Raw genomic sequence first — 12,107 nt, 5'->3', positions numbered from 1 at the left:
CTGACGTGGATTTAGTCTCTTAGCTGCCCGGATGTACTCGAGATTACGATGGTCAGTCCAGATGAGAAAAGGGTATTTAGCCCCCTCAAGCCAATGTCTCCACACCTTCAGAGCCTTTACTACAGCTAACAACTCCCGGTCCCCCACATCATAGTTTCGCTCCGCTGGGCTGAGCTTGCTCGAAAAGAAAGCACACGGGCGGAGTTTGGATGGCACGCCCGAGCGTTGGGACAGCACGGCTCCAACCCCAGCCTCGGATGCATCCACCTCCACTATGAACGCTAAAGAGGGGTCCGGATGCGCCAACACGGGCACATTGGTGAACAGCTCCTTCAGACGACTGAAAGCTCTGCCCGCCTCTGCTGACCAGCGCAAGCGCACCGGTCCTCCCTTCAGCAGTGAGGTGATGGGAGCAGCCACCTGACCAAAACCCCGGATAAACCTCCGGTAGTAATTGGCAAACCCTAAAAACCGCTGCACTTCTTTCACCGTGGTCGGAGTCGGCCAATTACGCACGGCTGTAACGCGATCATCCTCCATCACCACCCCGGAGGTGGAAATACGATACCCCAGGAAGGAAACGGACTGTTTAAAAAACTCACATTTCTCCGCCTTGCAATACAGGTCATGCTCCAGTAGTCGCCCAAGTACCTTACGCACCAGAGACACATGCTCCGCGCGTGTGGCAGAATAGATCAAGATGTCATCAATGTACACTACCACTCCCTGCCCGAGCAGGTCTCGGAGAATCTCATCTACGAAGGATTGGAAAACGGCTGGAGCATTCTTCAACCCGTATGGCATGACGCAGTACTCATAATGACCAGAAGTAGTACTAAATGCGGTCTTCCACTCATCTCCTCCCCGGATACGTACCAGATTATACGCGCTCCTCAGGTCCAGTTTTGTGAAGAATCGAGCCCCGTGAAATTATTCCATTGCCGTAGCGATGAGAGGTAGTGGGTAACTAAACCCCACTGTGATGGAATTTAGACCTCTATAATCAATACACGGACGCAGACCTCCATCCTTCTTCTTCACAAAAAAGAAGCTTGAGGAGACGGGTGATATGGAGGGCTGAATGTACCCCTGTCCCAGTGATTCGGAAACATATGTTTCCATCGCAACTGTCTCCTCCTGGGACAATGGATACACGTGACTCCTAGGAAGTGCAGCGTTTTCCAGAAGGTTTATCGCGCAGTCCTCTCGACGATGAGTTGGTAATTGGGTCGCCCTCCCTTTACTGAAGGCGATAGCCAAATCGGCATATTCAGAGGGAATGCGCACGGTGGAAACTTGGTCTGGACTCTCCACCGTAGTCGCACCAACGGCAACTCCTATACACCTACCTGAACACTCCTCTGACCACCCCTTTAGAGCCCACTGTCGCCAGAAAATCACCGGGCTGTGTTGAGCTAACCAGGGAACCCCCAACACCACTGGAAACGCAGGTGAATCTATAAGGAACAGGCTAATCTGCTCCTTATGATCACCCTGCGTTACCATGTCCAGCGGCACCGTAGCCTCCCTAATTACTCCTGACCCTAATGGTCGGCTATCTAAGGAGTGCACGGGGAAAGGTCGATCTAACGACACCAGGGGAATCCCTAGCCTTAACGCAAGCCCACGATCCATAAAATTCCCAGCTGCGCCTGAATCGACTAGCGCCTTATGCTGTAGAGAGGGGGAAAACCCAGGGAAAGAAATCAATACAAACACATGAATGAATGAATGAGTTTGGTGCTTACTCACCTGGGGTGATCGAGCAGTGTTCCGCCTGTCCTCCCGACTCCTAGGCGAGTTCCTCCAGCACCGGTCGGACGTGTGCCCTCGTCGACCACAACTGGTGCAGGAGGACACTCCTCCTCCGGTCCCCCTTGAAGCCGTACCTCCTAATTCCATAGGGATAGGAACAGGGGGGCTGGGGATTGGAAACGACAGGACCTGATCCGAACGCCCGCGAGCAGCCAGCAGGTTGTCGAGACGGATAGCCAGATCGATAAGTCCATCCAGAGTGAATGTGGTGTCCCGACATGCCAGCTCCCTGCGGACGTCCTCACTGAGACTACATCTAAAATGATCAATCAAGGCCCTGTCGTTCCATCCTGCTCCTGCTGCCAAAGTCCTAAACTCTAGGGCAAAATCCTGTACGCTCCTCGTCTCCTGACGCAGGTGAAACAGCCGTTCACCCGCCGCCCGACCCTCGGGTGGATGGTCAAAAACAGCTCGGAATCGGCGGGTGAACTCTGGGTAATTATCCTTAGCCGTGTCTGGACCATTCCACACTGCGTTGGCCCACTCGAGGGCTCGCCCAGTCAAGCAGGAGACGAGGGCGCACACGCTCTCCTCTCCAGAGGGAGCAGGACGCACGGTAGCCAGGTATAGTTCCAGTGTCCGGACCATTCCACACTGCGTTGGCCCACTCGAGGGTTCGCCCAGTCAAGCAGGAGACGAGGGCGCACACGCTCTCCTCTCCAGAGGGAGCAGGACGCACGGTAGCCAGGTATAGTTCCAGCTGAAGGAGGAAACCCTGGCACCCAGCCGCCGATCCGTCAAACTCCCGTGGGAGTGTCAGCCGAGCCCCAGAGCCAGATGTGGTCGCAGAAACAGGAGGTGCTGGAGAAGGGGTTGCTAGAGGTGAGGTGGGGTGGCCACTCCTCTCCCATCGATCCATTCTCTCCATCATTTGGTCCATAGCAGAACCAATCCGGTGAAGCACGCTGGTATGATGGAGGACCCTCTCTTCCATCGATGGGAGAGGAGACGCTGCTGCTCCTGCTGATTCCATGGCGGGTGCGGGATTCTGTCACGTCTAATCAAGGTGGGTGGAATCAGGCGCAGAGAGCAGAATGCGATATAGAGTTTATTCTCCACACACAGGGTGAAATTATCCAACACAGGATAACAGACTAACCGGAGAATAAGAAACACAATAACACCGACAGACGAAAAATGAATGACAAAATAAACAATCCCGCACAAAACAAGGGTGGGACAACCTACATTATATACAGACACTAATTAACTAAACAACACACAGGTGAAACCAATCAGACAAAACCAACAGATACACGAAAAGGGATCGGCAGTGGCTAGTAGGACGGTGACGACGACCGCCGAGCACCGCCTGAACGGGTAGGAGAGCCAACCTCGGCGGAAGTTGTGACACATGGTTTGGTTTTTGTTCTGACATGCACTGTGAACTGGTACCTTATATAGACCTTTCTTATACAGGACTTTCTAATCGACCTGGCCGGGGTATCCTGAAAGGATATTGATCTCATCCCGTCAGTAGAGGATGCCTGTTTTTTTTTTGTAAATGCATTCCTACCCATCTTAAATAAGCATGCCCCATTCAAGAAATGTAGAACCAGGAACAGATATAGCCCTTGGTTCTCCCCAGACCTGACTGCCCTTAAACAACACAAAAACATCCTATGGCATTCTGCATTAGCATCGAACAGCCCCCGTGATATGCAGCTGTTCAGGGAAGCTAGAAACCAGTATACACAAGCAGTTAGAAAAGCCAAGGCTAGCTTTTTCAAGCAGAAATTTGCTTCCTGCAACACTAACTCAAAAAAGTTCTGGGACACTGTAAAGTCCATGGAGAATAAGAACACCTCCTCCCAGCTGCCCACTGCACTGAAGATAGGAAATACTGTCACCACTGATAAATCCACTATAATTGAGAATTTCAATAAGCATTTTTCTACGGCTGGTCATGCTTTCCACCTGGCTACTCCTACCCCGGTCAACAGCACTGCACCCCCCACAGCATTTCGCCCAAGCCTTCCCCATTTCTCCTTCTCCCAAATCCAGTCAGCTGATGTTCTAAAAGAGCTGCAAAATCTGGACCCCTCCAAATCAGCCGGGCTAGACTATCTGGACCCCTTCTTTCTAAAATGATCTGCCGAAATAGTTGCCACCCCTATTACTAGCCTGTTCAACCTCTCTTTCGTGTCGTCTGAGATTCCCAAAGATTGGAAAGCAGCTGCGGTCATCCCCCTCTTTAAAGGGGGGGATCACTCTTGACCCAAACTGCTACAGACCTATATCTATCCTACCCTGCCTTTCTAAGGTCTTCGAAAGCCAAGTCAACAAACAGATTAGCGACCATTTCGAATCTCACCATACCTTCTCTGGTTTCAGAGCTGGTCATGGGTGCACCTCAGCCACGCTCAAGGTCCTAAACGATATAAACGATAAGAAACATGACTGTGCAGCCGTATTCATTGATCTGGCCAAGGCTTTTGACTCTGTCAATCACCACATCCTCGTCGGCAGACGATTGTCTCGGCTGGTTCACCAACTACTTCTCTGATAGAGTTCAGTGTGTCAAATCGGAGGCTCTGCTGTCCGGACCTCTGGCAGTCTCTATGGGTGTGCCACAGGGTTCAATTCTTGGACCGACTCTCTTCTCTGTATACATCAATGATGTCGCTCTTGCTGCTGGTGAGTCTCTGATCCACCTCTACGCAGACGACACCATTCTGTATACTTCTGGCCCTTCTTTGGACACTGTGTTAACAACCCTCCAGGCAAGCTTCAATACCATACAACTCTCCTTCCGTGGCCTCCAATTGCTCTTAAATACAAGTAAAACTAAATGCATGCTCTACAACCGATCGCTGCCTGCACCTGCCCGCCTGTCCAACATCACTACTCTGACTTAGAATACGTGGACAACTACAAATACCTAGGTGTCTGGTTGGACTGTAAACTCTCCCTCCAGACCCACATCAAACATCTCCAATCCAAAGTTAAATCTAGAATTGGCTTCCTATTTCGCAACAAAGCATTCTTCACTCATGCTGCCAAACATACCCTTGTAAAACTGACCATCCTACCATCCTCGACTTCGGCGATGTCATTTACAAATAGCCTCCAATACCCTACTCAACAAATTGGATGCAGTCTATCACAGTGCAATCCGTTTTGTCACCAAAGCCCCATATACTACCCACCATTGTGACCTGTACCCTCTCGTTGGCTGGCCCTCGCTTCATACTCGTCGCCAAACCCACTGGCTCCATGTCATCTACAAGACCCTGCTAGGTAAAGTCCCCCCTTATCTCAGCTCGCTGGTCACCATAGCATCACCCACCTGTAGCACGCGCTCCAGCAGGTATATCTCTAGGGTCACCCCCAAAACCAATTATTTCTTTGGCCGCCTCTCCTTCCAGTTCTCTGCTGCCAATGACTTGAACAAACTACAAAAATCTCTGAAACTGGAAACACTTATCTCCCTCACTAGCTTTAAGCACCAACTGTCAGAGCAGCTCACAGATTACTGCACCTGTACATAGCCCACCTATAATTTAGCCCAAACAACTACCTCTTTCCCTACTGTATTTATGTTATTTATTTTGCTCCTTTGCACCCCATTATTTCTATTTCTACTTTTCACATTCTTCCACTGCAAATCTACCATTCCAGTGTTTAACTTGCTATATTGTATTTACTTTGCCACCATGGCCTTTTTTTGCCTTTACTTCCCTTATCTCACCTCATTTGCTCACATCGTATATAGTCTTGTTTATACCTTATTATTGACTGCATGTTTGTTTTACTCCATGTGTAACTCTGTGTTGTTGTATGTGTCGAACTGCTTTGCTTTATCTTGGCCAGGTCGCTATTGTAAATGAGAAGTTGTTCTCAACTTGCCTACCTGGTTAAATAAAGGTGAAATCAAAAATAAGTTAAATAGACAGGTGTGTGCCGTACCAAACCATGTACAATCATGTACAAGTATTTCTGGTTTTATTTTGTATACATTTGCTACAATGTCTAAAAACATGTCTTCACTTTGTCACTATGGGGTATTGTGTGTAGATTGATGATTTTTTAGATCCATTTTGAATAAGGCTGTAACACAACATGTGGAAAAGTCAAGGGGTGTGAATACGTTCTGAATGCACTGTATAAGAGGCAATCTCTATCATTCATTCATGTTGGGTAAAAATAGGAAAAAGTTAATATTACAACAATATTGTGTGTCTGTGCACAGTCTATCTACGCACTCCCTCAGGGTTTTAATGTAACCACAAATACAATGAAGTAAGGGAACAATGAATGGTAATGTAACATAGACCATACATCACATATCAGTTTGGAGACAGTCTTGACCCACAACTACTGTGGGAAAGACTAAGAGGACATCAATGTGTTGCACAAGAAATATAGAAGAAAAAATATGTTTTCTATAACGGATATGTTTATTGGTCTTTTACAACAACAACAAAAAAAGTCTAGATATACAAGAAATAAAAGGAGATGATGAATACCTGGTCGTCAACAGCCAGTCCACTAATAACAACCTTCAGGATGTTAAAGCTTTGAACCCAATGGAATCCTACTTTCTGCCTGGCAGACAGAAGGCTCCATAAATCATTCTGTAATAACACTGGTTCACACCAACACGATGGGAGAGGTGCTTATGGTATAATATGACACTAAAGCTATGAAACTGGTTCAAACACGATACACTTTTTTCCCCTCATGTCTTTGTCTTTCGAAAGAAACAGATAAACGTTTTTTCCCCCCAATTTGTTCTGGTTTAAAATAATAAAGACCTCAAATATGTAATTAGTCATTTACAAAATGGTCATTTATGTTTAACATTTAATAATCAAGGCATCAACAAGTGTGCATATTCAAATTGATCGATTGCTCTTCCCTGAACCACTGAATTAAAACCAACGCTCTAACACTCAATAAAACATGAATTACCCTTCTGTAAATCATGCTAATATTATTCAGCCATTTGTAATGTATTGAAATTAAGGTGACACGAGATGTCAAAGAGACCTTTTTGAGTTAAGTATTTTGTACATGGTACAGAAAACATAACTGAATAGACAGAATTATACATAGCAATATTATAGTATGTCAATGTAACGGGATTCTTCTGTTGAAGGAGAGGCGGACCAAAACGCAGCGTGGTTATTGTGATACATCTTTAATAAAGATGAAAATAGAATATACAAAAACAACGTGAAAAAACGAAAACAGCCCTATCTGGTGTAACCAACACAACACTGGCGGCTCTGGCGGATCCTGGCAGACTGGCGGCTCTGGCGGATCCTGGCAGACTGGCGGCACTGGCGGCTCCTTGCAGACTGGCGGCACTGGCGGCTCCTTGCAGACTGGCGGCACTGGCGGCTGCTTGCAGACTGGCGGCACTGGCGGCTCCTTGCAGACTGGCGGCACTGGCGGCTCCTTGCAGACTGGCGGCACTGGCGGCTCCTTGCAGACTGGCGGCTCCTTGCAGACTGGCGGCACCTTGCAGACTGGCGGCACTGGCGGCTCCTTGCAGACTGGCGGTGCTGGGCAGACTGGTGACTCTGATGGCGCTGGGCAGACGGGTAGCTCCTGCGGCGCTTGGCAGACGGGCAGCTCTGGCAACACTGGAGAGGAAGGCTCTGGCAACACTGGAGAGGAAGGCTCTGGCAGCGCTGGACTGAGGGGCTCTTGCACCTCTGGACTGAGGGGCTCTGGCGCCTCTGGACTGAGGGGCGGGAGCTCTGGCAGCGCCGGATAGGCGGGAGATTCCGGCTGCGCTGGAGAGGAGGAAGGCTCTAGCAGCGCTGGACAGGCGGGACGCACTATAGGCCTGATGCGTGGTGCCGGCACTGGTGGTACTGGGCCGAGGACACGCACCTCAGGGCGAGTGCGGGGAGGAGAAACAGGGAGTACTGGGCTCTGGACACGCACAGGAAGCCTGGTGTGGGGGGCTGCCACCGGAGGGTTGGTGCGTGTAGGTGGCACTGGATAGACCGGACCGTGCAGGTGCACTGGGCCTGCCCAGCCTTACCTGGCTCGTACCGCACCGGGCTATGCACCCGCACTGGAGACAGCGTGCGCTCCACAGCATAACACGGTTTTCTTCCGCTGAAGGAGAGGCGGACCAAAACGCAGCGTGGTTATTGTGATACATCTTTAATAAAGATGAAAATAGAACAATATACAAAAACAAGAAACGTGAAATACCGAAAACAGCCCTATCTGGTGTAACCAACACAAAGACAGGAACAATCACCCACAAAACCCAACAGGCTACCTAAATATGGTTCCCAATCAGAGACAATGACTAACACCTGCCTCTGATTGAGAACCATATCAGGCCCAAACACAGAAACAGACAAACAAGACATCCAACATAGAATGCCCACTCAGATCACACCCTGACCAAACAAAACATACAAACATACAAAGCAAACTATGGTCAGGGTGTGACAGTCAAGCACACATTTGGGCTGTCTTTCTAAAAAAAAGGGCCTTTGTTCCAAGTCTGACAAAACTAATTCCACACATTATCGTACACCACTTAAAGTAGATTGATATGTCAAATATAAAATGGTGGGTTATTGGACAAGGTTATATTGGTAAAGTTAACAGGGTCTTTTGCTGGTCATATATATAGGGGGAATGCTGAGGCAACATGGCGTGGTACAATCTAATTTACTACAAACCTGCTACTAAGGAGTTATTCACATAGTTATTTTTATACTAAACTAAGTGGATTGCAGTATCTGTATGACAGTGGTGGTTTTGATGAAAACATTTGGTGGGATCATCATTTAGGCTACCATTTAAAAATAATTCCCTCGCTTATGCTGTGCTTTGTTTTACATTTCCTGGTCCAATACTGTACAATCATGAAAGACACATGTTTTTACCGACTTGTGTGCAGTCGTCCACCTGTGTGCCAGTAAACCAGCTGAAATGACAGTGGTTAATTCTAGCTAGAGGGCTGTTTGATTCTAATGGCTGTTCCAGGGAAGTAGCTTAACATAATTATGGTAAACTCCTGCTATTTGTTTTCGAGTGCCTATGCACACTCAGACTCCTATGCAATTTAAATGCACTTTTATCTGCAATTGATGTTAAAAAACGAATCCAAGGCTTGATGTGCGGTATATTCATATAGAGGAGATGATGGATTTGCTTGGCCCTGCAGCTTGCCATAGAAGGGTAAGGCAGAGTAGTGGGGTCCACTGCTGGTGTCTGGGGTTAGGAGGACAGGGGTAAGGTTTGTGGGGGCGGAGGCCATGCTGCGTGTGGGCTGGAGAGAGCGTGTCTACTCTGGTTGGGGAGCTGCTGGCGTCTCGTTGGCATTGGCGTCCGTGGTCTTGTTTTCCACCTCATCGTCGGATAGGAGGTCGAGCGATGTTCCCTCCAACTGCAGCTGACGCCTGCCTGAGCGGCTGGAGGAGAAACTGATGGGGCCTCCACGCCTGCAGGGGACAGAGGGGGCCAGGAGAGGTATTAGTAAAGAGGACCATCAATTTGGCCAATATACACAGCTGTTTGTGTGTGTGTGTGCGGGGGCTCTAAATACCTGAGTGTGTTGACCTCACGGCTGAGACCCTCGCTGGCCTCAGTGGCATCGTCCAGCTCCCTCTGCAGCTTCCTGCGGTAGGCGTTGGCACGTGTGGCCTCCTCCTCAGCCTCCTCAAGCTGCCTCTTCAGCTGCTTCATGCGAGAGTTAGCCTTCTCCATCTGATCCAGCCAGGAGTCACAACAGACATCAACAATGATGAACAGTCAATACTAATACTTACAATACTCAGCAGTCCTATGGTCCAGTGGTTACTGGAATTAACCTACTGTAGGAAAGACTCCAATCCTAAATCTTCACACCTATCCAATCCTGGCCCACCTTTGCAAGTTGTACTGAATTGGATAGAAATCCTTCTTTAGCTGTGGAACATCTTAAAAATGGACTTAAAAATGCCACCTAATTTCTGTTTGTGTCAAAACAAGCAGTCATTGTGTAGAGAATCCATAACCAAAAATCTATATATTTTCAGCTGTTGTACAAGACTGAAAGTAAAAGACGCAAAAACTAAACGTAAGAACGCAAAGCATAGAAATGGAGCACTTAGAACAGATCTATCGCTTCTTAGACTTGTTTTCAATGAGAATTAAATATCTATAACTCAAATGTCTATGTTAATTTGGTTAAGTCTCCCAAAAAGTTACATACTGTAGCTTTAATATCTGGGACGTCCAAACTTCCGTGACAAGCTCCTCACCTGTTCCTTGTACTGGTCGGAATGGCGGCGCTCGTCCTCCACCTGCATGCACACCTCCTTCAGCTTCTTCTCTGTCCGTCTCACAAGCTTATTGGCCGCTGCTCGCTCCCTGATAGGAGGACAGAGGAATGAGGTCATAGGACAGTTAGAGCACCACAGGAACCGCACTGTAACAAAGGCTGTCAGTCATAGATCTTCAAGTACATCTCTTAAGATTGCTTTTGACTCATTACATTGATCACATTAACATTTAGATCACATTCAAGAACCTCTCATCCAACGGGCTGAGCTTGTTCTAAGGCCCTCGTGAACTCCTCCTGAGTCTTGGTCTCCTATTTCACCTTGTCTAATAAGGTATGGAGTTGTTATAAGAGAGTTGCTGTGTTTCTCACTTAGCCTCCTGCTCCAGCTGCTCCTCCAGCTGCAGTATCTTGGCCTCCAGGGCGGAGGTGGAGGCCTTGAACCGGCTCTTCACGGAGCCCTCCAGCTCGCCCAGCTTGGCCCGCAAGTCCTTGTTCTGCCTCTCCAGCTGCTGGCGCGCATTCTCACTCTTCTGGGTCATGCTGCGCTCTGCCACAAGCTCCAGGGTCAGGGTGTCCATCTGGGGGAGGAGAGGGGGAAGAGAGAGGTGGAGAGAGGAAAACAGGGAATGAAGGAGAGAGGGGAAAGTGAGAGAGAGATAAGAGTCTTTTTTATGGTAGGGCTGAATAATGGATTGTTCCCTGGTGGTAGTAGGATCTACAATCTACTCTGCGAGAACAAATGATGCTTTGCATTTATGTAATGATCTGTTGACAGTTGTGACTGGTGTGGTAGTGACCAACTGGGTTTACAGAACAGCAAATATGCAACAAATGTACTAACGTTAGTATTTTTGTTTAGTTTACAGTCACTAGGCAGAGTGGCACCTTTTCAATGAGGTACGGTCAGAGATTAATAGATCCATCTGTGTTAAGGTGCTCCTAAAAGTATGCGCTGAGGAAGACAGCTTGTCGGTCGGAAAGGTTGGATATTAGGTTATTAAATGACTGAGTCTGCGCTAGAGTGTGCAGCTCTCCTTTTCAAAGGTCCTCCTAACAGCCATTGCAAAGCTATGTTCGATCTGTATCAGATCAGTTCTGTCTGGTGCAGACACACAAAGACTGAAAATAACCACCCACAAAACACAAAGGAAAACAGGCTACCTAAATATGGTTCTCAATCAGGGACAACGATTGACAGCTGCCTCTGATTGAGAACAATATCAGGCCAAATACAGAAATAGAAAATCATAGAAAAACTAACACAGACAACCCACCCAACTCACGCCCTGACCATACTAAAACAAAAGACAAAACAAAGGAACTAAGGTCAGAACGTGACAATAATAAAATGTTACTCTAAAGTATCTTAAGAAGATAGAAGCTAATAAATATGTTTTATGTTTACTGTATATTGTATAGGCTGTAAATGTGTCTTTACGTTTGTCTATTAATGGCAGCACCAATTCATCGAGTCAAATTCTGTGAATGTGTGAATGTAGGCCACTTGGCCAATAAAAGTTGTTTTGATTCTGATAGACAGTAACGTTACTTTGAATGTCCTAGTCTCTTCCCATATCCCATACAATCACACGTCAGTGGCCCAGGGAGCGTGGGAGAAAGATAACCCAATGTTTTCTCAATAAAAAACAGGTGTATTGGCAAGAATCTAGTAATTTTGTATATTTTATGAAATAGGAATAACTCTGAATACACGATCAATTAATTTTGTAAATAATTTTTCAACATTTGGTGTGTGTGATTTGTTTACTATTTATGCTGGTAACGCGTAGATAGGCGCATCATAATTTGGTTTATGACATCACAATGTGAAATGGGCAACATATTTTGAAGTTCTGTCAAATATGGCACAGTCTACAAATACACTGAAATGGGATGTTTGTGTTGCTGTAAAAAGGTATGTGTCTATTCTGGGCTAGAATTTGTCTAATTCTGTTACAATTTAGAGCATATTCTATTCTTTTCAGCTATTACTAGTTGTTTCATTGTCTATTTATTTGTGCCAAATGGCAGGATTTGGGACAGAGGG

The 12,107-nt window shown here is 47.2% G+C and overlaps 1 protein-coding gene across 1 annotated transcript; it reads right to left on the bottom strand.

Moving 5' to 3' along the window:
* Positions 1–7,924: 7,924 nt before the first annotated feature.
* On the bottom strand, positions 7,925–11,200 carry LOC116375891 (myosin heavy chain, embryonic smooth muscle isoform-like). Its single transcript, XM_031834404.1, has 5 exons — positions 10,946–11,200; positions 10,430–10,638; positions 10,038–10,146; positions 9,341–9,501; positions 7,925–9,236 (listed from the first exon to the last, which is right to left on the bottom strand). The coding sequence occupies exons 2-5, from the start codon at positions 10,636–10,638 to the stop codon at positions 9,080–9,082; spliced, it is 636 nt and encodes a 211-aa protein (XP_031690264.1). The 5' UTR covers positions 10,946–11,200; the 3' UTR covers positions 7,925–9,079.
* Between the last annotated feature and the right edge of the window lie 907 nt (positions 11,201–12,107).

This window comes from Oncorhynchus kisutch, linkage group LG10 (genome assembly GCF_002021735.2).
Source record: "Oncorhynchus kisutch isolate 150728-3 linkage group LG10, Okis_V2, whole genome shotgun sequence".
In the NCBI taxonomy this organism is placed as follows: Eukaryota; Metazoa; Chordata; class Actinopteri; order Salmoniformes; family Salmonidae; genus Oncorhynchus; species Oncorhynchus kisutch.
The sequence above is the reverse complement of the archived record's forward strand: the minus strand, read 5'-3'. Positions and strand labels throughout refer to the sequence as shown.